Source organism: Grus americana, chromosome 6, assembly GCF_028858705.1.
Source record: "Grus americana isolate bGruAme1 chromosome 6, bGruAme1.mat, whole genome shotgun sequence".
Taxonomy (NCBI): domain Eukaryota; kingdom Metazoa; phylum Chordata; class Aves; order Gruiformes; family Gruidae; genus Grus; species Grus americana.
Genome location: NC_072857.1, coordinates 18,210,943 through 18,237,787, shown reverse-complemented (window position 1 = coordinate 18,237,787; position 26,845 = coordinate 18,210,943). Strand labels below are relative to the sequence as shown.

Sequence of the window (26,845 nt, the reverse complement as noted above, 5' to 3'; positions counted from 1 at the left end):
CCACAGGGAGAGCTGGGGGGAGGATGTCGCCTGCAGCGCTAGGGCTGCCCATGTCCCCAGGGGAGCGAGGGGGGGGCTGAGCCCACCCTGCCACGGCCAGGGGCGTGCTGTTGGGTCCTGCCTGGTGCTGCCAGCCCCCTGCAAGCCCCAAAGCTGCTCGGGGTGGGGGTGTTCCCTGCCCGCACCGGGGGCTGCCGCTCCTCTCCCGCCCTTCCCGCGGCGGTGCCGGTGCCGGTGTGGAGGCGTGAGGGTGCGGCCCGGCGCTCGCCGCTCATTGGGCTCTTCTCAGGGGTGTGGCCCGCGCGGGAGCCAGTAGGGCCGCAGGGCTGGGAAGGGGCAGGCGGTGATAGGCGGAGGCGCTGCCGGCGCGGTGTCACACCCCCGGGGGCGTGGCTCGCCTCCAGGGAGGCTGCGATTGGCGCGGTGCTCGGCCGTCTTCCCCCCGGGGGCTCGACGTAATTGGCCTCGCTCGATAACAGGGGGGCGTGAGCCCGACGTGGGGGGAAAGAAGCACGGATTTCTGATTGGCTGCGGCGCAAGGGGGCGTGGCGCGGCAGCAGTGGGCCGTGCGCCATTGGCGGGTAGGCGATGGTGGGCGGGGCGCGCGGCGCGGCGGGGCGCGGGTTGGCGGCGGCGGCGGGGGCGCGGCCGGCGGGTGCGCCATGGTGCGGCCGTGAGCGGAGCATGGGGCGGCGGCTCCTCCGGGCGCTCCTCTGCCTCCTCCTCCTGGCCAGCCGCGGGCTGCTGCGGGACGGCGGCGCTTCCGCTACGGCTACCGCCGCGCACGGTGAGACTGGGCCCCCGGGGCAGGGCGGCGCCCTGGGCAGCGCGGGAGCTGGGGGCGGTGCTGTGCTTCCCGGGGAGCGGTAGAGTAGGGGGCTCTGCGGCCGGCGCTGTCAGCGCCGCCGTGGGTGCTGTAACGGTGCGCAGCGGCAGGCCTGGCCCGCGGCGGAGAGCGGGAGAGGGCAGCCTGGTACCGGTACTGCGGGTGCGTCACTGGGACCGGGGGGGGCCTCTCTCCTGGGGCTGCCGGTGGTGCTGGCCTCGGGGCACCCCGCCGGCTGGAGAGTTGCTGCCTCCCCCGGGGCCGGTTGGACGGGACGGGAGCAGCACGGCGCTCGCTCAGAGACCCTGCCCGGGACAAAGCCGGTGCTTGGGGCTGCTGCAGGGATGGGGAGTCCGGGGCAGCGGCCCTGAGCGGCGGCTCCCTCCGGGACCCCGGCACCCTTTTTAGCCATGCTCCGCCGGTAAGCGCAGCCCGGCCCGGGACAGGAGGGCTGGCCGGTGCACCTGCTTTTCTCTAGCTGGGTCCGTGTGGCCCCTGCCCGGGGCTCTCGGGGACCCGGGTGCCGCTGCCGGTAGCGGGGCTGCAGGGCCGCCCACCCCCCCCGGCATGGGACGGCCCCGGCGGCCGCTGACTCACTACCGGGTGCCCGAGGCTGCTGCGTCCCTCGTCCTCCGGTGATCCCGGGAGCGCCGGGACGGGTCCGGCCGCACCGCGGGGGCCCCGCCGTCTCTCGGAGCAGGCGGGGACAGTGCCGGAGCGGCTGAGGCCGAGCTCCGTCCTGCCCGGGGGAAGGCTCCCGGGGCCGGTGCCGCCGCCCCTCCCGGCTGATCGGGGAGTCCCGGCGGGAGGCGGCCGCGCCGGTTCAGCACCGCGGACAGCGCCCGCCCGGCCCCGCCGCCCTGGCCCGGCCCCCCCCTCCCCGCTCCCACCGCCCCTCGGCTGTCGCCCCTCGGCAGCGGGGTCCTGTGCCCCGCACCTGTGCTGGCCCCCGCCCCGGGAGGAGCGGGCCCGTGGGTTCCCAGGTTTCGGAGACCACATTCCCACTTGCCCCTTTCCCCCGCGGCGGGCTCGGCGGGCCCCTCCCTCCCCTCCCCCCGGTTGTTTTCTCGTTCCTTCCTCGCCATCCGGGGCTGAGTCATCGCCTGCTGCCGTCTCGCTGCTGACGGCCTTGGACCGAGATGGGGGGGCAGAGGAAGGGGGAAGCTACCCCCTGCCCAAGTGCTGCCCCCCGAAGGGGTGGAGAGAGACACAACGCTCTCCCCCACCTTGCTGCATGCGTGCTTTGGGGTCCTCCTTGCAGGGAGAGTGGGTTCCCGGTGTCACAGGATGCAGGGCCGTGTCCCTGCCTCGTAGTGCCACGTGTGGGAGGGCAACAGACATGGTCTTGCAGGTGTCCTCTCCCTCAGCCTTCCCTTCCTAATTGCAGCACCCCAAAAAGCTCCAGGCCTCCCCCTGCTCCCCAGAGCCTGGGGCAGGCTCTGTACACAGCCCTGGTCTTGGCTTTGAGGGGCCAAAGGCTTGCACTGAGGCTCTGCCCTGGGATACTAGGCTGTGCCACACACCCCCCACCCCAGTCCCTATCACCATATTGCACCCCTGTGGTGCTTTCCTGGAGAGTGGGGGTCCCCAAGCAGCTGGGTCCCCCACTTGGAAGCTGTGCTGACTGGCCTGGCTCTGTCTGTCTGTCCATCCCAGGCTGCCTGTTTGACCGGAGGCTCTGCTCCCCCCAGGAGGTGTGTGTGCAGGGTAAGTGGCTAGAGGGGGTGTGGGATCCCTTCTTCCTTCCCAAGGAGGTGTGGAGGGTGTAGGGCTGCCTTGCAGGGGAACTTGGGGTGCAGTGTGGGGGGAGAAAGGTGGGGCTGTGCCCGGAGACCCTCACCTCAGGGTGTTCATCCGTCCAGCCCTGCTGCCTCCCCTCTCTTGCAGATGGGCTGTTTGGGCAGTGCCAGGTGGGCTCCGTGCAGGACAGACCCTACTTCCAGGTCACCTCTCCTGTGCTCCAGCGCCTGCAGGATGTCTTGCGGCACCTCATGGCACAAGGTGAAGGGGGGACCACAGGGGAGTCACCACAGCCCGGCGGGGAGAGTGTGTGAGGTGGCATTGCCTAGTGGCACCAGGGCTGTCTGGGATTCTGCTGGTGCAGGGGCCAGGGTGGGCTGAGGAGGGGTGCAGCTGATTTTGGGAGGAGCGGGGCCAAACCCAGGCCATGGGACACAGGGTCAGGACAGCAGGGCGGCCTCCCGTGCACTCACCCCGTGGTATCCAGGCCTCCTCTGTGTCTCACAGCCCTCTTTCCGTGGCAGGGCTTTCGTGGCAGGATGGCATCACCCAGTATGTGATCTCGCAGGAGATGGAGCGCATCCCCCGCCTCCGCCCGCTGCCCTCGCTGGAGCCGGCAGCCCGGGACAGGTAGGACAGTGCCAGCTGCCAGCCTGCGAGCCGAGCCTGGCAGGGTAGTGAGGACTTTGCTCCCAAAATGGGATTTTGGGGGGTACCTCCCCCATACCCAGGTGAGTCACCCCAGCGCTGTTTGCCTCCAAGGTTCCTGCCCCTCCGCAGCTCCTCCCGGCGAGCCACGCTCCCTGCGGACCCTGGCCTGCCAGTGGCTCAGCATCTGGGGCAGCCCCCGCCGCTGCTGCCCTCCCCCCTGGTGCAGCGGTACCTGGAGCATCTCCTGCTGCCCGCCCTGCCCCAGCTAGGCTACGAGGAGGCTCTGCTCAACCCCTACTCCTACCACAAGGTAAGTGACAAGGGCAAGCCCCCCTCTTCTGGGCAGAAAGGTAGAGATGGGCAGGGTGTCCCAGGCTTGGGGTGCCCTGCCATGGGGTAGCAGGGGCCCTGTGAGGTTTGACCGTGGCGGCTCTGTGTTTTGGTTGCAGTTCGGCTACCAGGATGGTGCTCACCAGCTCCCCAGCAGCTCAGCCAGGCAGAGCCCCGAGACCTCCTCGCTGCTGGGCCGGGTCCCTGCCCAGGCCCTTTTTGGGGCTGGCCCCGTGCCCTCCTATGGTGGGCAGGCAGGAACGGATGGGGGGCATCTCTTCCAGGACTTGGGCATGCTTTCCCTGCCAAGAGAGAAAGCTGGCCGCCTGGACCCTGCTGGCACCAGGCTCCAGCACAGCTTACGGCTCCCCAGTGACCACAGGGACATAGAAGAGAGGGAGAAGCCAGTGCCCCTGACTGCCCAGCCACCCCCTGCACAGACAGGTACCGTGTCCTCCAGCCAGGCACCAGCCTTCATCCCCACCCTGTCCCCACAGCCATGTTCCTCACAGCTCAGACTCTCCCTCTTCTTTGGCCTCATGCCTATGGCCAGCATATCCCCCTGACCCCACCTGCCCCACCCGCCGCATCCCTGGCCTGCGGTCCCCATGCAGATGCAGAGCATCTGGCCTGATGCTGCATCCTCTTGCAGATGCTGCCCTGAAGAGACTGGCCTCCCTCCTGGCCAGCTACGGCCTGGGGCTGCCGGAGCTGAGCCCCCAGCAGCTGAGCAGCCTCTCCACCCTCCTCCAGCTGCTCCAGAGCTCTGGTGAGCGGGGCGCAGGGACAGGGCAGGCAGGGACTGGCAGCGATGGGTGCCAGCACACCCTGCTTTGGGGTAGGGGCTGTTGGTTTTTGGGGCAGGTGCTGCAGGACCTCTGTCTCTCTCCTTTTAGGTGTTGGCACTTCAGGGCCAGCAACAGTGAAACGTGTGGGTTTGCAGCAGGGTGGTGCTGGAGGACATGCCACACCACAGGTGGGATTGGGGGGGGGGGGGGAGGCAGCCCCCCAGGGCTCTCTTTGGGGATCCCAGCTCCTCCTTTCCCTCCCTCCAGGCAACGGAGGGAGACATGCAGCACGGAGAGGAGCCAGTGCCCCCTTCCTCCACAGTGCCACCTGCCAAAATCCCATCCAGCAGCTCCCCAGGGGACGGGCTGAGGGGCAGGACGGTATCTTTACCAGCCCCCCAGGCCGAGCCACAGCAGGGACGTGGTGGGGACATGCTCAGCCCTGGGAAGCAGATCACAGTGGAGAAGAAGAGCTACATGGAAACAAAGGATGGTGGGTCACAGCGGGGCATGCAGCCGCCGGATGAGTATAGCTACATCGTCACGGACCAGAAGTGAGAGCTGGGGGATGGATGAGGGGGTGTGCACATGTGGAGGGGCTGTATCCCACCCCCACTGGCCATCACGGCTCCACATGCTCAGCCGAGCTTCTTTGGGTCTCTAGTGGGGTCAGCTCCCCCATCCCCTCTCCACCTGCAACCCTTGTCCCACTCCAAAACATTCCTCTCTCAGCCCACGCCAAGGCTAGAGCTCGCTGCTGCAGGACGGGAGGGTGGGACGGGCTCAGCCAAGTGTGTGCGCACAACTGCCTCCATGCATGCTCACGTGCAAGCGGGTGTGTGTCAGCTCATCCCCGTCACCATGCGTCCCCGTGCTCTGCCTTACCTCCTGCCCACCCTGACACCCCTGCAGCCAGCACAGCCCTCGTTCCGTGTGTGGGACTCCCCGAGCCTGCCCGTTCCCCCTTCCTCAGCTGTGGGGAGCGTGGGCTCTCCCCTCACCCCCACTGCTTGCTCCTCACCCTGCCACTGTCCCCACAGGCCCCTGGGGCTGGCCGCCGGCGTGCGGCTGTTGGAGCTCCTTGCCAAGCGCCTCCACCTCTCCACAGCTAGCTTCATCAACATCAGGTGAGGGGAGCGGGGCCACGGGGTGCTGCGGTCGCAGCCCCGGCCATGTGCAGCTACGCGGGGTGGGGGGCCAGGAGTAACCGGGCTGCTGCAGGGATGGGGTCTGCATTCCCTGGTCTCATGCTGTGCCCCCTCCCCGGCAGTGTCGTGGGCCCCGCACTTACCTTCCGTATCCGGCAGAACCCTCAGAACCTCTCGCTGGCGGATGTGGCCAGCCAGGCTGGTGAGTTGGGCGGGGGTCCCCCTGGTCCTGTCCCCCTTTCTTCCCTCCGTAGCTGTGGGGTGGGCTCCGTAGCTGGGAAGAGTGGGCTCCCACCATACATCCCAGTGTCGTCGGCTGAACTGGAAATCTGGCATGGGGTGGGCAGGTGTCGGGGCTATCCCTTGGCTCTGTCTCTGGCAGGCGTCTCTTGGGTGGAGGGAGAGCACCCTTCTGACCATCTCCTCTCCATCCACAGAGCAAGCGAAGGCAGAGCTGGAGGCAGAGCTGGGTCTGAAGATCGTGCAAACAGGAGTGGGAGAGGTAGGAGCAAGGCGTGCCTGTCCCACGGGGCTGGGGACAGGGCAGTGGGGGTGCTGCTGCTGGGTACAAGCCGGAAAGCACGTTGTGCCCCTGCCCAGGGGCGGGGGTCTTCGTGAGCAAGCCATCCCCATGAGTCTGTGGGGCAGCTGGGGAGCAGAGGGATCTAGGCAGTGTTCAGGCTGCTGTGCTGGGGATGGACCTGGGTCATCTGGGATGGGTCGGAGCTCTGGTGACCCCCTTCCACCTGGCAGCGTGATGCTGCCCAGCTGCCTGCACTCCCAGGGTGCTCGGCTCTTTCTAAAACAAAAGCTCAGCATGGTTTGAAAGCAATTTTAGAGGGTCTCCCAGAGGCTTTTCCCTCTCCATCCAAGACAGGGTGGCTGCAGGCTGCACCCCTCAGGGCTCATCCCCACCCTTACCTCCCTCCAGCCTACACACCCCATCCTGGCTGTGGCTTGGGTACCCCAGTGCCAGGCTGTTCCCTGAGAGCCCCAGAGACCGCAGCTAGGCAGGCAAAATGCCATTGTGCCCCCAGGGAGCAACAGAGCAGCTGAAGACAGGGATGGAGCAGGAGCCATCTGCTTGGAGGGGCACACCCCCTCCCCATGCTCCCCTGGGGACCCCCAGGAACAGTCTCCTGCGGGGGGGAGCAGGGGCTGGAGAAGTAGGACTGAGCCTGGCTCCCATGTTTACAGCCTGGGGAGGGGAAGTGGTACAGCCTGTCCTCAGCCCGGGGTCCCTGTGGCTGTAGCTGTGGGCAGGGAGGAAGGAAGGGAGGACCTTGGAGGAAGAGACCATGGAGAAGGGGTGGCCTGGCCACGGAGGCAACCTGTCTCCATCAGCAACATGTGGAGCGTCGCTATGGCAATGTCTTTTGATGTGACAAGTGGCAGGAGCTGGGAGAGATGGCAGAGATGACAGAGCTTGAGCTCAGAGGAGGCTGAAGCAGCTTTGCAAGCAAGCCCTCTTCTGCGTGGACCTCCCCGGTCCAGATCAGCTTGTGGTTTTCCTTCATCCCCCTTCTTCAGGCTCTGAACTCAGAGGGACTGTGCAAGATTTGAGGGAGGGATGTAGAGAGGTGGGGGGACAGCAGGGCCCAGGCAGGCCTTGGGAGAGAGGTCCCTTCTGTCCCCACCAGCCCTGCTGATGTCTCCAGACCTTCTGACACCTCCAGAGGCTGCAGGGCTGCTCCTGCTTGGGTGCCCTGGGGAGCTGGGAGGTGCTGGCCATGGCGGGTACCCCTGGGTGCAGGGCTAGCTGGGCCCTGGCAGCAGTCAGGCTGAGCCCCAGGTGCTGGGGCTGACAAGGCTGGGGGGCCAGTGGGGCTGGGGTATCTCCAGGATCCCCAGGCAATGATGGTGACCACGTAGGTGATGATGACGCAGTGTTCCCTCGGTAACCTCATCAGGCTCATGGCCAATGGGAGGCTGTAGCAGTGAGGTAATGCTGGCTCTGGCACCTCATTGGGCACAGCATAGTTGGTGGTGGTGCTGCTCCAGCATCCCCGTGCTGCCCCAGGACCTGGCTGTCGGGGTTGCAGCCTCCTAATCACCAGTGGCTCTGGGACAGGGCCCTGGGGGGGTTTGCCTTGAGGGGGTCTCATCCAGCAAGGGCTCAGCACCTTCCCGTCCCAGCATGGGATTGGCATGGATTTCACTGTCCCGCCCCAGCCATAGAGAAGGAGCCCCAGAGGCACTGCCTGCAGCGTGGCAGGGGCTGCCCTGTGTCCCCAAGGAGAATGATGGGGACAACCTGTCCCCCAGCCACTGCAGCTGGGATGGCATCTGCCCTCTGGCAGTGCCAGCACATCCCCCGGTGTCCTGCCATGGAGCAGTGACCACAGGGGAGAGCCAAGCCCCCTTTGGGGAAGTCCCCTGGGAGCAGCAACTGCTGCCCTGGACCCAGTGTTGCAGTGGCCCATCCTTTGCCATTAACCCCTTGGGCTGAATCTGGCCCTTGTTGACCTCCAGCTGGGCAGGAGCTCATTGAACCTGGGTCCCAAGGGACTACTGCCTACCCTGGAGGAGGGCAGTCTGGGCTGGGGGTGCCCTGCCAAGCAGCCCTGGGTGCTGGGAACAGGGGAGCAGCAGGTTGCTGCTGCCTGGGCTTGGCCAGGCTCTGCCCCATCCCGCAGCCCCAGGGACACCAGTGTGAGCGATGCCCCACGTGACGTGCAGGTGGGTGCACTGAGCCTCACCCCTGTGACACCAGCTCTGCCCCATCTGAGGGAGCTGGGAGAATCAGCGCAGCACTGAGCGCCCTTGCTCTGTTTTAGCCCCCAACAACCATAAATGTGGCACGGCAGGACTAGGGAAGTGATCATCCCCCCGTACTCGGCACTGGTGAGGGTGCACCTCAAGTACTGTGTTCAGTTTTGGGCCCCCCACTACAAGAAAGACGTTGAGGCGCTGGAGTGTGTTCAGAGAAGGGCAGTGAAGCTGGTGAAGGGTCTAGAGCACAAGTCTTATGAGAAGACTCTTATGGGAACTGGGATTGTTTAGCCTGGAGAAAAGGAGGCTGAGGGGAGACCTTCTCGCTGTCTACAGCTACCTGAAAGGAGGTTGTAGCCAGGTAGGGGTTGGTCTCTTCTCTGAAGTAACAAGTGATAGGACAAGAGGAAATGGCCTCAAGTTGTGCTGGGGAGGTTTAGATTGGATATTAAGAAAAATTTCTTCACCGAAAGGGTTGTCAAGCATTGGAACAGGCTGCCCAGGGCAGTGGTTGAGTCACCATCCTGGAGGTATTTAAAAGACGTGTAGATGTAGTGCTTAGGGACATGGTTTAGTGGTGGACTTGGTAGTACTAAGTTAATGGTTGAATTTGATGATCTTAAATGTCTTTTTCCAATCTAAACAATTTTGTGATTCTGTGAATGGGTTCTCTGCTCCACCAGCCCCATGCAGATGTCCCCTGCTAACCCTTGCTTGGCTTTGCCCCCAGCGAAATGAGGCTGCTGCCTACTCACGCCCATCCCGCTTCGGGGATGGCTTCCACTCAGTGCTGCTGACCTTCATTGCGCTGGCCTGCGTGGCAGGCGTCGCCATCGCGGCTGCTGCAGCCTTCTGCCTCCGGCGCCATGCCAAGCAGCGGGAGAAGGAGCGCCTGGCTGCCCTGGGGCCGGAGGGTGCTGCTGACACCACCTTTGAGTACCAGGTAGGATCCCGTGGGATGTGGGACCCTGCGGGTTGAGGCACCACCACATCAGCATCACTTGGGGTGCACAGGGCTGCCCCTGGCAGCGCCGCAGCCTCAGGACAGGGCTCTTGCTGGGGTCCCCCAGGAGCTGTGCCGCCAGCACATGGCTGCCAAGTCGCTCTTCGGCCGCGCCGAGGCACCGGCGGCTCCGGCAGAGACCTCACGGGTCAGCAGTGTCTCGTCCCAGTTCAGCGACGCCCCGCAGCCCAGCCCCAGCTCCCACAGCAGCACACCCTCCTGGTGCGAGGAGCCCGTCCAGTCCAACATGGACATCTCCACTGGACACATGATCCTGGTGAGCCAGCCTGGTAGGGTGGCAGCCCCCCCTACCCAGCCCCCCAGGTACCCCCTGGCTGCCAGGCTGACCCCCACCTCTCTGCCCCAGGCCTACATGGAGGACCATCTCCGCAACCGGGACCGGCTGGCCAAGGAGTGGCAGGCTCTCTGCACCTACCAGGCTGAGCCCAGCGTCTGCTCTATTGCCCAGAGCGAAGCCAACCTGAAGAAGAACCGCAACCCTGACTACGTGCCCTGTGAGCATCCCAGCCCCTGGGGCACAGGGGTGCTTGGGGCCAAGGCGGGCTGTGGCGCAGCTTTGCCCCCAGCTTCCCCAGATGCTGACTGTCTCCCCTGGTTTCCATTTCCCCAGATGACCATGTGCGGATCAAGCTGAAAGCCGAGAGCAACCCATCCCGCAGTGACTTCATCAACGCCAGTCCGATTGTGAGTGATCACCTGCCCTGCCAGCCCACTCCATGGTGTGCTCAGCCCGGGCAAGGCTCCCTCTCTGGGGTGGAGCCGGACAGAGCTCACATCCCTGTGGGCTATGGATGTGAGCGATGTGCCTGCCCCGTTGCTCAGACATGGTTAAAATCCATGTTTCTCCTGGCTGTGGCACCTGAAGCTCTTTCCCCAGCCCTCCCACCCCCCTGGAGTATCCCCCTCCTTCCTCCCAGCATCACCAACCTCTGCCCTGAGAGCTCGCAGTCTGACACCCTCTTTCCCACTCCAGATCGAGCACGACCCGCGGATGCCAGCATACATTGCCACACAGGGGCCGCTGTCCCACACCATCGCTGACTTCTGGCAGGTGAGCGTCACCTGGCTGTGCCAGCGTGTTGGGGTCCCTCTGGGTGCTGCTCACCAGATGGGTCGCAGCGGCTCAGCCGCCCTCCTACCTGGGCTGTTGCTTGGTGGTGACACCCACCATGCCTTGCCCGCAGATGGTGTGGGAGCACGGCTGTACTGTCATCGTGATGCTGAGCCCGCTGGCTGAGGACAGCGTCAAGCAGTGTGACCGCTACTGGCCGGACGAAGGCTCCTCTCTCTACCACATCTACGAGGCAAGTGCGGCTGGTAGCCTGGGGCACAGAGCATCGAGCAGCCCCCCTGCCCAGTGCTGGTGCCCACCAGCTGCCTCTCTCGGGCAGGTGAACTTGGTGTCGGAGCACATCTGGTGTGAGGATTTCCTGGTGCGCAGCTTCTACCTGAAGAACGTGCAGTCACAGGAGACCCGCACCCTGACGCAGTTCCACTTCCTCAGCTGGCCGGCCGAGGGCATCCCTACCACCACCCGGCCCCTCCTCGACTTTCGCAGGTGAGCGCCCACCGGCGCTGTGCCAGCCCTCGGGAGCCGGCGGTGGCCCCGACCGCAGGGGAGTGATGGGTGAGGACATCAGTGCTGGTGTGACAAGGGTCAGGGCTGTGGCATGGACTGGCTGAGGGAACAGGGGGCTGCCATGCTTGGGGAGGAGCAGAACCACCAGGCTCTGGCCGGCTTGGGATGAGGCTTGGTGGATCATGGTGGGCAAGAAGCCTCCAGTTGAGGTTGCCAGGGTGCTCCAGCCTTCATGGGGAGGGTGGGAAAGTGCTCCTCCTGGGAGCTGGGATGGGGGATGGCATCGCCTGGTACCCTCCTCAGCCATGGGTCCAAGAAGAAACCCTGGAGCCAGCCTTGAACAGCAGTGGCCCATTGCTCCCCATGCCCTATAGCCAGCAGCAGGTCCCCAGTTAGCCCGGGGAGAGGAGCCAGGGCTGTGCGGGGCCAGAGACCCCACTTAGGGCAGCGGGGGGTCCCTGAGCACGTCGCCCTCCTCACCGGCCCGCTCACGCTCTCTCTGTCTCTCTGTCTGTCTCTGTCTCTCTCTCGCAGCTGCCGGCGTCATTTTTGTGATTTGCAGCTAGTAATCTGGCTCCAGTTGCATAGTCACAAAAGTGATCGTTGGCAGCCGTGCCTGCTGCATGGAGCATGCCGGGAGCCCCGCTGGCACCCGGCCCCCAGCTTCGCGCCCCACTGGACCAGAGCTGCTCCCTCGGGGGTCCTGCTGCTGCTCCCCTCCCCGGGTTGGGCACCCAGGGAGCCAGGCTCCTCTCCCTGCCCTGGCCCCTTCCCGCCTGTGGTCCCTGTCCCGTGCCGGGCACTGCTGCAGAGGCAGAAGGAGCCATGTGCCAGACCCCCTAGGGCCACATTGCGGGGGGTGCCTACTGCCCCCCCTGCTCGGCACAGCAAGGGGCACCTATCGCAGCCTTGTCCTCGGCATGGTGGGGCACTGACCTGCTCCCTCTTGTCCTTGCAGGAAGGTGAACAAGTGCTACCGGGGTCGCTCCTGCCCTATTATCGTGCACTGCAGGTACTGCTGGGGGTGGAGGGGGGGGACAGGCTGGGATGGCTGCAAGGCTGGGACCTGCTGGCCAGGCCCAGGCCCTGGACCCTATCCCCCTGGTCCAACCATCTGCATCTTGCAGTGATGGTGCAGGCAGGACTGGGACGTACATCCTCATCGACATGGTCCTGAACCGAATGGCCAAAGGTAGGCATGGGGCAGCACTGTTTCTCCCCTCGCTGGGGGGTGCAGGGTGCTGTGCTCAGCCCGTGGACCCCCTCTTAGTGCCCTTCTCCCCCTCTGCCCTAGGGGTGAAGGAGATAGACATAGCTGCTACCCTGGAGCACATCCGAGACCAGCGACCTGGCATGGTGCAAACCAAGGTACCCCCCCAAACTGGGGATTCCCTCCCTCCCTGAGCGCACACAGCCCCCAGGGCTGGGAGTGACCCGCATGCCTCCTCCTCTGCTTTCCCTAGGACCAGTTTGAGTTTGCACTGACAGCCGTGGCCGAGGAAGTGAACGCCATCCTGAAGGCGCTGCCGCAGTGATGGCAAGGAGCCCTCCCCTCTCGTCTCCCTCCATGCCCTCCCAGCTTCGTGCGCTCTCCTTGCCCTGCCCGTGGGGCTGCTTTCCCCGTAAAATGCTGTCTGTGCTGCTGGCTCTGTTTCCCCCCCTCTTCAGCCCCCTCCCCATCTCCCTGAGGATACACCACTCAGCCCCTCTGTGTGCAGGGCACAGAGCCCTGTCACATGTGCTGCCACCATAGAGGGGACTGGGCTTGTGTCCCCCATCCCCTGTGCAAGAGGGGACCAGCTGATGCTGCTGGGAGTTGGCTGTGGGGCTCCCCCAGCCCCTCCTGCACCCCAACCTGGTGGTCCTGCACCAGCCCCTTCCCTCTCTGCACCAGAGCAGGGGGTGGGAGCAGGCAGAGGCCCACTACGGCTGGGGAGCACTGGGTGCAGGGGGGCCTGGCCCAGCCCTGGGTCCCCTCTGTGTGCTCCCCGCCTCGTCACTTGAGCAGAAGAGAAATTTCTAGAGAAATATAATTTTGTATTTTGATGTGAATAAAGTTCTCGTGTCGCGTTCGTGCAGCTGCAGCCAGGCCTGGCCTCTGACTGTGTGTGTGTGGCGGGGGGGGGGGGGGTGGCACAGGGTCTCCCCCAACCCTCCCCATTCTTGCAGGAGCACAGCCTCTACCCCACAACCACCAAAGTGCAGCTGGAACTGAGCACACACCCCTCCTCCACCACCACCTGCAGGCAAGGATTGGGGGGGACCCTGCAGCCCCTAGCCCAGAGACAGCCTGCAGGCAGCAGCTACTGCAAACAGGTTTATTGACGCTGTTAGCAGAAGGGGGTCAGGGAGGAGGGGGGGCTGCAGCAAGGAGGGGGCAGAGCTTGGCCCTGCTGCCCCTTGCTGCCTGCTGCCAGCACCCCCCCCCCAGCAGCCTAATCTAAGGTAGCCCCCCTCCAGCCCCTTCCCCACTCCCTCCCCCCATCATCATCACCCTCCCCACCACCTCATGCTGCCCGGGGCATCTCCCTCTGGGCACCCCCTCAGCCACCAGGTATTGCTTTGCCATAAGCCCTGTTGTGCCCCCCCACCCCCCACCACATCCCATGGAGCCAGAGGGTGCTGGGGAAGGGGGTGGCAGGGGGTGGCCGTGCAGGGACAAAGCGGAGTCCTGACTGGGAGAGCCTCCGTGGGCGAGCGGGTGTGCACGGTCCCTGGGCGCAGCAGCCTCAGAACACACCTGGGGAGACAAGCGGAGGGGGGGACACAACAGCACCCGTGAAACCCTCCTCGGCCCAGGGCTGGGCAGGGGCAGGGAGGAAGGTCCCAGGAGAAGGAGAGCCAAGGCAGGACCACGGGCAAGGGTGGGAATGCCTGTGAGCATCACTGAGGGTCACTGCTGCTGCAGGAAGCAGGGAGGGACGGTGCCCTGCGGGGGAAAGGGGGCAGGCAGGGTCTGCGGTGGCGGGATGGAGGAGGAGGGGGTACAGGCAGGAGCGACAGCATCCAGAGGGGAAGAGACACACAAGGCACCAAGCAGATCCCAGGCACACACCACCCCCTCTTTGCAAGGAGGGAGAGCCCGACCCAGGACCCCCAGCCTGGGCAGGGGCAGGCAGCAATCGGGGAGACACCGGTCGGAGTCCCTGCCTGTCTGCAGATCAGGCAAGGAGAGAGGAGCAGGCAGAACCTGCGGGTACCCCGTGCCCCCAGGAGCCAGGGCAGGGAGCTGCCCCTCTTCCCGGTACCCCACCAAGGGCCCCTCTTCCAGCCAAGATCTCCCAACCCAGGCAGCCCCCCAACACCGAGGTCCCTCCAGCCACTCACCCACACGAGGAGCAGCAAGGCAGGGCAGGAGAGACCCCCTCCCTTGCTGGGGGACGCAGGAGCCAAGCCCCAGGCAGCGAGCCCCCAGCCCCTCTTTCCTCCCCATGCCCCACAGGGACACACAACCCCAACCCCACACTCAGAGCAGGGGGCAGTGCCACTGCTTCGCTTTGGGGGCAGGCTCGTGCCCCACTGCATCGGGGCTGCCAGCCCCCAGCGGCTCCCGCTCTGGCCCCCCCCGGGGACCACGGGCTCTGCGGACAGAGGATGGGGTGCTGGGGCTGCCCCCCGGTGCCGGTGGGGTGCCAGGGCCATGCCCACCTGCTCGGTGGTGCCCCGTGGCCTCCATCTCGGAGAGGCTGTAGGCCATGGCCAGCTGCAAGTCCTCATCCTCGTCCTCGCTGTCTGTGTAGAGGCAGACGGGCGAGGAGCTCGGGGGCCGGTGCGGGGCAGGCGGTGGGGGCGAAGGGGGCCGTGGGCTGGGGAAGGCTTGCTGCTCCCGCCGGCTCAGCTCCAGCCCCAGCGCCATGTCATCAGGGACACCTGTGGGGACAGGGGCAGGGGATGGGGGTCGTGTCCGCTCCAGCTCCCCAGAGCTGGCATGGGGCCCCAGCAACTCCTGCCCACCCCACCAGTCCTCCATAGCAGAGCCCCAAACCAGGGCTGATCAGGGCTCAGCCCAAAACCAAGCCTGTGTGCAGCATCCCCCAGCCACCCCAAAGGAGGAGAGGGGTCCCCAAAGGGAAAGGGCGCTGGGAGGTGTCACTGCCAGTCCCCAACAAGTTGGTTTGCAGTGCCACTTCTCACCATCGATGTGGATTGACTTCAGCTCCCCGTCCTCCTCCACTTCCACCCGCTCCCGCCCATTCTCAATAATCCTGCAGACAGACAGACAGATGGATGGTCAAGGGCCAGGCAGCCAGCGCATCACAGTGGCAAGCTGTAGGATCCAAGGACCGCCGATGGGGGGGGGTCCCCGGGGGCGAGGGGGACCGGCACTGCCCTCACCGCTTGGTGGTGATGCGCCTGCCGTTAACGAAGGTGGTGGAGGTGGAGACGGAGCGGAAGCCCAGCCCTGCGTCGGCGCCAGAGCTGAAGGATGAGGCGAAGAAATCTGGAGAAGGGAGCGACAAGATTGGTGCCAGGGTGGGCGACATGAGGAAGGCAGGGGGTAGGGCCTGGCAGCATCTCCTACCTGAGGATCCTGGGAAGGGGGAAAAGAAATGCCCCCCTCCATGGTGCCGTGGACCAGGTCCTCGCAGCTCAGAGAAGGGCAGCATCTCGTCTGGAAAGCAGGGAGCCCCCCATCACTATTGTCCCCACAGCTTGGCGAGCCAGGAGCAGGGCACTGCCATGGTGACCCCCCCAGGGCTGGCCATGCACCCCATCCCCGAGCCCAGTGGCTGCCCCAGAGCTGGCCCCCAGCTCTCCAATGCCCCACACACACCAAAGAAGTCAGCAAAGGGGTCTCGCCCGCCAAAGAACTCCCGGAAGACATCGTGAGCGCTGCGGAAGGTGAAGGTGAATTCGGGGGCCCCGGCATCGGCCCTGGAGCCCCCTGGTCCTGCTGGAGGGAAGAGGCGCAGAGTTAAGTGGAGCCCTGGGTGGGAACCCCTCAAAGGGCAGGGGGAACCACTGGGTGCAGACCCACATTGGGTCTTCAGATGGGGCCATATCCAGAGCTGCACTAACCCCCCATGGCCTCGCTCGCCCACTCACCTGCCCCCATGAGTCCGTCCTTGCCATAACGGTCATAGACATCACGCTTCTGCTCTGGAAGGAGAAGAGAGGGGGCTGCGGGGAAGTCAGTCACCAGGCGTGGGCAGGATCACTGACTCCTTCCCCGGCCAAGGGAGGTGCAGAACAGCAGGGAGCAAGAGGAGGGGGGTGGCACGAGCCCCAGCTGCACCAGCACCACTCCCAAACTCAAGTTGGGGCATCAGGCGAGGATGCGCAAGCCTCAGCCCTGCTGGGGGGACCTCATCCCAGAGGCCAGCACCCCAGCATCTCTCCCAATAGCTGTTTCAGGGGATACTTGGGGGGGTAACCAAGTCCCACAAGACGGGCAGTAAACCTGGAGGGACCCAGGGATGCCACCTGGGTGAGCTCAGCAGCAGGACACCCCAGGGTGAGCAGACCCAAGGGCAGGGGGGACCCAGGAAACAGCACCATGGCCTCTTACTGTCTGACAGCACTTCGTATGCCTCGGCAATCTCCTTGAACCTCTGCTCAGCGTACTCCTTGTTGTCTGGGTTTTTATCCGGGTGCCATTTCAGCGCGGCCTTTCTGTACCTGCACAGACAGGCAACAATGGGCACGCAGCAGCCCTTGGGCAGTGGGGGCTCTTGCACCAGTGACCCCCCCTGAGTGCACACCTCCAACCCTATGGCAAGGGCACCCCAAGCCCACTTCACTCAGCACCCTACAGCCTCAGGCATCAAATGGGAGCTTCCTGGACTTGTTCTGCTTCCCAAGCAAATATTTGCAGCATGACCCCAGCAGTGCAGCCTGTGCCCACCCCAGCTGCCCTCAGCAGAGGCTCTGGACAATGCTCACAGGTTTGCTCTGGTTGCTGGGGTGCTCCTAGGGCCAGGTGAGCACAAGCAGCCCATTCCTCCCACCCGCAGCTAGCTGGGCTTAACCCAGGCTGCCCAGCTTCTCTCACCCACTATTAGGAACCTCCGTGTCCCCGGGGCAAGCCGCCAGTCCGCACCTATTCCCCCCAGGGGATGCCTCTCCCTAGGGTCTGCCAGACAGGAGATTCGAGAGGCTCTCTCTGCCCCCGGAGCTCCCCCCGCGGTGCCCAGAGCACAGCACGGGACCTGCACACGGGCCCGGTCCCCGTGACAGGGGACACGCTGCTCGTCCCCCCGGGAGCTCCAGCCCCCTGACCCTGATGGCAGCAGAGACCCCAAGCCCTCTGCCATCCCCGCGCCCTGTGGCAGAGAGAGGGGATGTCCCCAAACACCAGCGGGACCCACCTCCCGCCTCCATCCCCAGCCCCGGGCTGAGAGCACGGACAAAGGGACCAAACCCCACCAAGAGATGCCTTTGTGCGGCAGCGAAGCCCGGCCCCGCTCTGGCCTCCGCACAAAGGAAACAAAGGCTGGATTGTCACCTCTAGAGCTGGGCTCTGTCCCCACCGGCCCCGCAGGGAGCCCCCGCCGCGCTGGCGCCGGGGGAGGGGGGGGGCGGATGGGGGTGGGGGTGGCTCGGGCTGCTCTGCCCAGCGGGCGGGGGCACGCCTGCCACGCACTTACGCCTTCTTGATGTCCTCGGCGGTGGCATTGCGGCTCACCCCCAGAGCTTCGTAGTAGTCCACCATGACGTGGGGCTGTCCCGACGGGTCACTGCGGGGGGGGGGGGGGAGACAACATCAGGGCGTCCGCAGGCGCAGCCTGGCAGCGCCGGGTGCGAGAGAGCATGGGCGGGCTGCCTTGCCCTCCCCCGGCGCCCCGGCCACCCCACAGGTCCCCCCGAAAATGGTTCAGCAGTAACCCCACACCCGGCTCCCCAGCACCCTGCCTGCGCCTCGGCCACCTGGACGCACGCACAGCCCCAGCCGGGGACCCCTTGTGCTGCCGCGCCACCGTCCCACCTGCATCACCCCAACTTGCCCAAGCAAGGGGACGGGGATCCCCGCTGCCGGCCCCGCCGGTCTGCTCCGCTCTCCCCCCCAGCTCCCCTCCCGTCCCCCCCGGGGGGCTCTGTCCTGGAGCCGGGGGGGAGGCAGTGGGAGCAGCCCGCTAAGGGGCTTAGCGGCCGGAGCGGATTAAGGGCTCAGCGGGGACCCTCCCCGACCCCGGGCACCCCGGGGCACTTCAGCCGACCGCCCCGCTCCGATCGGGAACGGGAGCGGGATGCTGCCGCTCCAACACCCCCTGCCCCCGGGGTGCCGAACCCCCAACCCCCCCGTACTCGCCCCCCGCCCGCGCTGCCCGGGCGCATCAGCTGACGGGGAGGGCGGCGCTGGCACCGGCACCAGTACGGCACTGGGAGCGCGGCGGGGAGGCGGCGGCGCCGCCGGGGACCGCCCCCCCCGGCCCAGCTGTAAACACGGCGCTCCCGGGACTGCCCGGCACGGCACGGCTGCTGGAAGTTTCTGTTTCCTCCCCCCCACCTCCGCCGCCGACGGCGGGCAACCCTGGGCTGCGGCCAGCGGATCTAGGCCACCGGGAGGGGCGGGAGCGGCAGCACGGGAAGGACCGCACTGGACCGGCCCCGCTCCCCCCCCCGTGCGCTCCGCTCCCCCCGTGCGCGCCGCTTCCGCCGGTGCGCCACGGTCCCCCGGTGCCCCCGTGCGATGCGCTCCCCCGCAAGCTCTCCCCCTCACGCCCCCCCCGATCCGGTGCCCACCTGAGTGCCGCAGCCGAGCCCTCCCCGCCCGCCCCGGGCCGCCCGCGGCCGGCGTCGCGCGTCCCCCCCCGCCCGGGACGCCGCGGGGCCTGGAGGCGGGCTCCGCTAGCTGACGAGCGGCGGCGACAGCCAACCGCGGCGCCGTCGCCTCGTGACGTCACGCGCTTGCCTTTCAAGCGGGTGAGGTCATAGGGAGGTGTGTTTGAGTGTAGAGCGGGGTTTCGTTGTTGCTCGGCCCTCTTCCCAGTCCCCGTCCCCGCAGCCCGGGAGGGAACCGGCCGGGGCGTCTGGCTCCCTGCGCCCCGCCAACCCCCAGCCCTGCCGTGCGCTGGCCGGGCATCCCCTGGGCAAGCCTCCCGGGGGGCGGGGGCGAGCTGGGGTGGGTTGCGTGGGTCCCACAAGGGCGCTGCGGGAAAACCAGGCGGCGGTGGGAGCGCCCGGCAGGATCTGCGTGCCTCTGGCTGCGCGCTGGGACCCAGAGCTCGGCTCCGGCTCCCCCCGCTCCCAGGGGCTGTGTGTGTGCCTGGGGGCAGCACCGGCAAGGGGAGGGGGGGCACTGACCTCGCTCGCTGGCCCCCGTGGTGCAGCCAGTGCTGCGAACACACCCGGACAGCCCGCGGGCTCCGCTTGCCCCTGGCCCGCTGCCGAGTCAGCTGCCTGGCCGGTCCCTGCCGGAAAGGCCAGCGGGAGGGGACAGCGGGAGGGGACAGCTGGGGTGACTCAGCGCTTTGCCCGGGCCGTGCTGCCGGGGGAGAGGATGAAGGGGTGCAGCCTGCCAGGCTGGTGGGCACAGGTCCCTGCCAGGAACCCGGGCTGCCTGGCCCTGCTATGGCTCCGGCAGAGCATCACCAGCCCTGCGCCCTTCCCCAGCCTTGCTCAGGCAGAGGGGAGCCACGAGCAGCGAGCCACCCCGAGCACCAGGGTGACCAAGCGCCTGGATCACCAAGGCTCAGGGGACAACCACACACTGGGGGCTTTGATGAGGACTTTTCCTCTGCATGGCCCCTGCCTGGGCAGCCCCCCGCAGAGGGGCTCCTCTCACCCGTCCTCAGGGTCGTGGGCAGACTCGAAGCCACTCACCTGCAGCCATGAACCTGTCCTGGCCGCAGAGGTCATACTATTTCCTCTTGCTGCCTGGATGGGAGAAGGAGAGAGCCTGGTCTCTCTGCAGCCTTTTGGACCCCCTGCCACCCCTGCACTGCAGCTGGGATATCTTCATCACCTCCTGTAAATCCCTAGCTGGGAAGCCTGGCAAACTTTCCCAGTGCCGCTTTACCTGGCAGGCTGGGGAGGCCCAGGCGTTGAGATGGGCCATTCCCAGTACTCCTTAGGGACCAGTTTCAGTACAGCCGTCCCCATGAAGAGCCCTCCTCAGTGATGAGCAGTGGGCCCGAGTGAGCACTGGGACGGGTGAAATGCCAAGGGCATCTCCTGTGCCAAGGAGCATCTCCTCTCCAAGGGATGGAAGACCTGTCCATCAGACAGCACTTGATGATTTCCTTGAGTGACTGCTTGGAGTATTCCCTGTTGTTGGGGATTTTTTTCCCGGATGCCATTGCAGCGCTGCCATCCTGTACCTGCCCGCCCAGGAGCAGAGAGCGGGCTCCCTGGGGTGGCTGCCCCTGGCCAGGGTACCCTCACTGGCTGCCGGGGGCTCTGATTTGACCCATCTGCCCAGCAATGGGTGCAGGGCTGGCCCGGGCCGGGCTGGCACAGGCACTAGATGGAGCCACAGGCTGCTTCACAGGGACCCCATCCTGCTGGCTGAGAAGTGAAGGAGATGCCACCAGGACCTAGCCGTGTCTCAGCACCTTGCTTTCCTTTCCAGGGCTTTTGCAGCTGATGCGGGGACAAGGAGGCCCCAGAGCTGCCAGGTCTCAGCCTGCTCTGTGCCCATCGGACGGGGAGGCCTCCATGCTGGGAAAGGAGAGGAACCTGCATGCTGGTACCTCTGGAGCCAGGGGAACACATCGGTGCTGCCCTCATGGCACGTGTGTCCCTCACCTACAAGATCAGGATATGCAGTGAGAAGGACGTACACCTCCCTGATGTCCTTAGGGAGGCCACGCAGAGTTGAGCACTAGCCCACCACGGTGCTGGTGGGACAGAGGATGCTGTGCCAACCACACCACGCCCCAGAGCTGCCACAATCACTCCCCTACTCAAACCAGCAAAGCCAGCCACCTCGCAGCAGCCAAAGAGAAGCAGCCCACCACCCGCTGGTGCCTCACATGGTGCACGCCTTCAGCTACAGCGCTCTCTTTTCCCTGCCCTGTCCTCCTAGGTCTGTCTGAAGTCCTGATGCACGTACCTGCCAGCCTGGCTCACACCAGCTTCGAACCCAGCACAGGCATCTTGAGTGTGTCTCAAGAAGATCCTAATTTCTTTACAAATTCTGGGGACTGCTGTGTTGCAACCGTGATTTTAACTTTCCAGGGTCGCACAAATGCCCATGAAATATTCTCAAGGCTTTCTGAGAAAAGAGCTTTTGGGTGAGCCAAGCAGGACCCCAAAGGACCAATGCTTTTTTATCCTGGTTACCCCACCTTTTAGGAAGCCAACTGAATTGCATCATAAGCTCATGCTATATTATTATGCAAACCACATATTAAGAGAGATTTTTTTCAGTGCTGTGCCACATTTCAGCTTTTGATTTCCTCAAGAGAGCACAAACCCTTTCACAGCCTCATCAAAACTGGCAATTACACACTGAAATATCATATTCTTGGTGATTTTTGAGCTGTGGAGTGATGTGCTCGGTGAGTCTTGTGCCCACTGCTCCTCTTGTCGCACCCAGCTGCCTCCCCTCCCCGAGGGTAAGTCCCTGCTCCGGGGCAGCTGTGTGGAGATGCAGCAGGGAGGGAGCAGGAGCCGGAGCCAGTGGGATGGGGTGAGAAGTGGTTGAACAAAGCGAGGGCAGGCTTCTGGGTGCCATTTCTGTGCCACTTTCCTCTGCCTGCCCGCTCCCAGGAGAGACAACGGCAGCGGCCATGGCCATGGTCCCCATCTCTGGGCACAGTGACCAGCTTGGAGCAGCCCCCTGAAAAGGGTTTGGTCACCCCTGGAAAGGATATGCCAGGGTGGGGACCCCCAAGCACAGAGGGCTGGTGACAGCTGGGGACATCACTTGAGAGGGGCATCAATTTTAAAAACCCACATTCATTCTTTCATCCCCAGTACTGCTGCCTCATCCCAACAGCCCTGCCCAGCAACCCTGGCTTCCCTGCACCACCAGTTTCTCCACACGCTCGTGTTTTTGGTGCTCCTTGTGTTCGTCTCGATGGCTGTGCTCTCAGCCACCTGCTCGTCTCTTTCCTAATCCACTCTGTTCTCATCCCTGCTGGCTTTTCTAGAATTGCACCTTCTAGGAGCTGGGGGGTATCCAGGGCGGCAAAGTCATCCGTGTGCTTTTAGGACAAGTCATCATAGCAGGACAGAGAAGTGAGAAACAGCAAAGTCAGAGTGACTTTCATTCAAGCAGGGCAATGACTTTGGGTCAGATTTAGTGATGTGACACACACAGGCTGTGCATCCCGGGCACCGCCCACGGGAGTGCTCGCCTACACTGACATGGGGGCTGCTGCCCCAGCCGAAATCCAGACAAAACCGAGGTGCTTGCAGATTTTAAATCAACAGAGTCAGAAGCTGGCGGAGGTGGCAGGAGCCCATGACTAAAAAGGTTATCCATGACGAGCACATGCATGAGCTCAGGGAGCAGCTGAGCTTCACGGCAGCACGGGGTTTCACTCCTGGCCCCGGCACGTGGTTGGGAACAGGGTGGGCTGCAGAGCCTGGATAATCCTGTGATACGCAGGAGCTGGGCACCCCACACCCACCCACAGGGGAGGCTGGGGGCTGCACGGTCTGCATCTGAAGGGAAGGGAGATTGGGGGCGATGAAAAGACTGATACCACACACCCCCTCCAAATGCCGGGCAACCCTTCAGCCGCGGAGGGGAGCAGAAGCTGCGGCTGACACAGGACAGGAAGGGATTTTACTGCGCAGCAAAACCTGATTTCACTTACGCACACCAACGTGCTCATGCCCACGTGCTCCCAAGCACCGAGACCCTCGTGTCCAGCTGGCTTGGCAGTGCCTGGTAGGACTGGGGTCACCGGCCGTGTGGTCCTCACCATGCCCTCCAGCTACGTGCCCAACCTTGGCCCATTGCCTTCATGCTAGGCATGGCTCAAAGGCAAAAACCAAGCCAAGCAGGGTGAAATAAAAAAGGAGATGGGGTGAATATATTTGCATTAGAAGAAAACAAGAAAAAGCACAAAAGGATGCCTGCAAGCAACCTTCTGCTGTTTTCCATAGCTGTTGGTGTCTAAATACCAGTGCAACTCTGTAAATGCAATGGAGAAGGCTGTAATTTGGATGCCATCTGTAACAAACCAGCATATAAAGCATCACCTGCTAAAATTGACATTTTCAATTCAACAAGCCCACACTAAAAGTATTAATGGCCCTAACTTAGGGCCTTACTGAGCTGCTGATGGTAATTTTTAACTGAGCTAGGAAAACTGGGGTAATTCCAAAGGACTGAAGGACAGAAATCACTCCAGTTGTTAAGAAAATAAACTGGTTGACCCAGAAAACTCTAGATTACTGATAATACCAGAAAAAAAACCCCGAGAATTATTTTTGATTCTGTTAGCAGAGAATTAAAGACTGAAAAATGCTTTTAGTACTGATCAGCCTTGTCTCAGAGAAGGCAGGTATTGTTATGCAAACTTGTTGACACCTTTCAGCACGATTACATGTCTGGCTGATTCAGATCAACACCGCTGGCATGACATCCTTACTTGGAAGCTGGCAGGAGATAATGATAACAGCATTTGCATAAATCATGATATTGCCGCAAAGAGGGATGGAATAATCTGTTTTCTGTGTCCACGTGTTGTGGTTTAACCCAGCAGGCAGCTAAAACAACCACACAGCTGTTCGCTCACTCCTTCCCCCCACCCCGGTAGTGGGATGGGGGGGAGAATCAAAAAGGAAAAAAAAAAAGTAAAACTCATGGGTTGAGATAAAGACAGTTTAATAGGACAGAAAAGGAAAAGGATAATGAAGATGATGACAATGATAATAATAATAATAATATACAAGTGATCACAGCACAATTTCTCACCAACTGAAGTCAATGCTCAGTTAGCTCCCAAGCCACGATCCTGCCTCTCGGCCAGCTTCCCCACTTATATACAAAGCATGATGTCATATGGTATGGAATATCCCTTTAGCCAGCCCGGGTCAGCCATCTCGGCTGTGTCCCCTCCCAATTCCTTGTGCACCCGCAGCCTACTCACTGGTGGGGTGGGGTGAGAAGCAGAAACGGCTTGACTCTGCGTAAGCACTGCTCAGCAATAGTGAAAACATCTCTGTATTATCAACACTGTTTTCAGTACAAATCCAAAACACAGCCCCATACTCACTACCATGAAGAAAATTGACTCTATCCCAGCAAAAAACCAGCACACCATGGAAGAAGGAGGCTCATAGCTGCTGCCAAAGGTCTTGCCAGATCTGCTTTTCGTGTTGCCCCAGAATATTTATCTCAGCATGCCAAGCCAGCCTGTTTATATTCCTGTATTGCTAAGGACACACCAGATGCACCAACAGCAAAGGTGTGCTTGTTAGCCAGGAGCTATACTTACCACCAGGGGCCTTTGTAGTAGGGATCCCCAGGGGTGGGTGCAAGGCCCACAGTGCTAAGAAATGTTTACTAAGAAAAATTTGCAATAATGCTAAGCTTGATGGGGTAGTAGCTAGTGAAGGGGACAATTAACTATTAGGGGTGGTTCAGAATTGCCTGATTAAAAGGCCACATTGCAGCAAAATTTGCTTTAATGCAGCAAAATTTGCTTTAGCACGGTGAAATGCAAAGTAATTCATTTGGGAATTTGGAGGAAGGAGCAGTCTTGTCACTTATTACTCTGCGCATCCACTTGCTACTCTCAAACTTCATCAGCGGTAATCAGGGATTGATTTCAAGACCATTGATTAAAGCGCTGAAGCTGGCGGTACCTGGCAGGGATCCCTGCAGAAGCCTGGCAGCCCCTTGCTGATGATTGATTCACCATCGCCAACCAGCACGTGGGTACCCCAGGCTGCCTCGCCAGGCACCGCACTGACACTGCTGCTCATTCCCTGGGGCACCCTCTGCACTACAAGCGGGTTACATCTCTGCCTTTCCCCTGAGCAGGCTTGTCATCTCAAGATTTGAAACCAGGCTTGTTTGGGAAGGTGGGTTTTCCATGGTAAGGATGCCTGGTAAGGATGCTGAGCGCCCCCCGACACATGCAGGAGCCCGTCCCAGGGAAAGGCACAACAGTCCTGGTGTGCACAGGGCACCTAGAGTGGCTCGTCCTAATGAGGAGGGCCACATTAGGCATGGGAGCTTAGCAAACTGGGGCTCCTGAATCCTTACAGCAGGGAAATCCTGCCAAATAGCTGTTGTTCTACATGCACAACCCCTCATCATCTGACTTATCTCTGCTAGGCAGCTCTCAGCTACGTGTTGGAGCCAGGCATCCTCAGGATGGCCATCAAGCGCAAGCTCCTAGCCCAGTGACCTGAGGCCATGGGCTTGCGGTGCCTGGGGCTCCGTGAGTAGCAGGGAGGACAGCCCTGGTTTCACATACCGCACTCTCTCCTCACACAAACAGCTCTGAGCAGGAGCATCCTGGGAGCCATTGCCCAGCTAGGTTATTAAATGCATCTTTTATCTCGTTAACTGTTTCCCTCTGACACCCACCAGCGCTTGGCCAGCCGCCACCACCTCCTTTCCACTTTTAACAACTCTAGAGCAGTCCCCAGGACTCCGGGCTAGTGTCTCCAGGCCCAGCTCTGCTCTCATCATGCCCTCGGGCTGGCAAGCTGTTTGCACAACCCACTTCCATGTGCAAAACCCCACCCTTGCACACATTCATCCAGCCGTCAGAGGCTCAGCTGCTCCCCAAAGACCGGGACAGAGAAGAACTGTTGGCAAGATGCTCTTATGCTAAGAATTGTTTGCTTTCCCAGGGGACATTGGACTTGCCCGCCTGGCAGTGGTTTATCTACCTCGAAAGAGTGGGCGCATCTGCGGAGCTGCCCAGCGTGAATCTGCCGTGTCACCTCCGCTGCCCAGAGGCTGGGGGCTCAGGCACAGTCCCGCAGACGAGGCGTGCGCTCCTGGGAGCGGGGGAAGCAAACGCTGCCTCTTGCCCCATCGCTGCCAGCTCACACAAGCACGCTTTGCGGCGTTGCAACAGAGCTGACCACAGATTTGATGCAATTCCTGAGAACTTGTAAGACAGGAAGACCTAAAGGGCTGGGGACGGAAACTGAGTCATCGGCGTGCCTACAGTCCTGCTTGGAGTTTGCAGAGCCCCTCCAGCCTGACAGGGTAACCTGTGCCTCTCCAGGAGTTCTACCATCACCCGGCCATGCAGAATTCATGGCATTTCTGTTTCCAGCTATTCCTACACTTCTCATGCTACTGCAGCTCCGAGAGCTGCTGGAAGAGAGGAAAAGCAGCGCTGGCTCCTCCACGCAGCCCCCCAGAGCTGCACGCCGACATCCCCCGTGAGCTCAGGGACACCTCAGCAGGTTCAGCCCCTCCATGACCAGGCAGCTTGTTCAAACCAGGCATGCTCAGAGCCCTGAAGTGAAGTCACTGCAATTAGCCAGCTGCAGTTTTATTTTGCTCCCGTGGGCGTGTAGCTGCTTTTCCCAGGACCTGAAGAAAGATGGGTGACACTACAGCCAGGGAGGCTGACTCTGAGCCAGGGAGGCTTCCCACCCAGGGCTGCTGCGCCTGAAAAAGAGCTAGTCCCAACTCGTCCGCCGGTCCCTTTTAGCCTTGCAGGTTGGGGCTCAGCATGCGTGTAGGGCTGCCTGCGTCCCTGGGAGTGCCTCCCTGCTCTTGCCACTGCCCGGTGATTCAGGGCTTAGGACTGTAGTGAGATCTGGAATTAGCTTTATTGTTCCTGTAACGCAGCACACCCTCCGGGCAATGCAGTAGGCGTTGCACAATTGACTTCATTTTATCTGAACCAGCAATTACGCTGCTGTTGCTCAGCTCCAGCAGAGAGGACTTCTGTCAGATCACTACCATGCTCTGCATCCCACCAGTAAATGCCACGCTTGGATTATTGAAGACTTCCACTGATGAAGATCCCTTCACCCTGAGACAATCATAGTTCATTACCCTTACTGCTAGCAAGACTTAAACTTGCATCTTTTTGCCCTGAGCATGCAGAAGAGTTAACTCCCTTCATATCTGCATCTGCCTTAAATATATTTTAAGACCTTTATTGAGTCTCTGCTTCTAGATAGTCCCCATTCTTCCAACCTTTCATTGCAGCCCATGGCGTCTAAGCC

General features: G+C 62.8%; 2 protein-coding genes across 10 annotated transcripts; one reads left to right on the top strand and one right to left on the bottom strand.

Moving 5' to 3' along the window:
- Positions 1-624: 624 nt before the first annotated feature.
- PTPRN (protein tyrosine phosphatase receptor type N) lies at positions 625-12,882 on the top strand. 2 transcript variants are annotated; one of them, XM_054830356.1, is made up of 23 exons: positions 625-787; positions 2,483-2,533; positions 2,714-2,827; positions 3,091-3,196; positions 3,329-3,527; positions 3,667-3,991; positions 4,200-4,316; positions 4,444-4,523; positions 4,603-4,889; positions 5,376-5,462; positions 5,606-5,685; positions 5,921-5,985; positions 8,926-9,138; positions 9,266-9,475; positions 9,566-9,713; positions 9,830-9,903; positions 10,193-10,270; positions 10,404-10,523; positions 10,611-10,777; positions 11,757-11,810; positions 11,926-11,990; positions 12,093-12,166; positions 12,262-12,882. In XM_054830356.1, the coding sequence occupies exons 1-23, from the start codon at positions 685-687 to the stop codon at positions 12,331-12,333; spliced, it is 2,889 nt and encodes a 962-aa protein (XP_054686331.1). In that variant the 5' UTR covers positions 625-684; the 3' UTR covers positions 12,334-12,882. The 2 variants fall into 2 exon arrangements, with proteins under 2 accessions (XP_054686331.1, XP_054686332.1); XM_054830357.1 differs by lacking the exon at positions 2,714-2,827.
- Positions 12,883-12,923: 41 nt separating this feature from the next.
- DNAJB2 (DnaJ heat shock protein family (Hsp40) member B2) lies at positions 12,924-19,105 on the bottom strand. 8 transcript variants are annotated; one of them, XM_054830364.1, is made up of 10 exons: positions 18,482-18,614; positions 17,386-17,475; positions 16,308-16,417; positions 15,845-15,919; positions 15,573-15,692; positions 15,321-15,410; positions 15,134-15,239; positions 14,933-15,003; positions 14,447-14,668; positions 13,287-13,538 (listed from the first exon to the last, which is right to left on the bottom strand). In XM_054830364.1, exons 2-10 carry the CDS (start codon positions 17,448-17,450, stop codon positions 13,528-13,530), a joined length of 870 nt encoding a protein of 289 aa, XP_054686339.1. In that variant the 5' UTR covers positions 17,451-17,475; positions 18,482-18,614; the 3' UTR covers positions 13,287-13,527. The 8 variants fall into 8 exon arrangements, with proteins under 8 accessions (XP_054686337.1, XP_054686339.1, XP_054686334.1 ...); XM_054830362.1 differs by having other exon boundaries at positions 12,924-14,668; positions 15,845-15,898; XM_054830359.1 differs by lacking the exons at positions 13,287-13,538; positions 18,482-18,614 and adding an exon at positions 19,043-19,105 and having other exon boundaries at positions 13,545-14,668.
- Between the last annotated feature and the right edge of the window lie 7,740 nt (positions 19,106-26,845).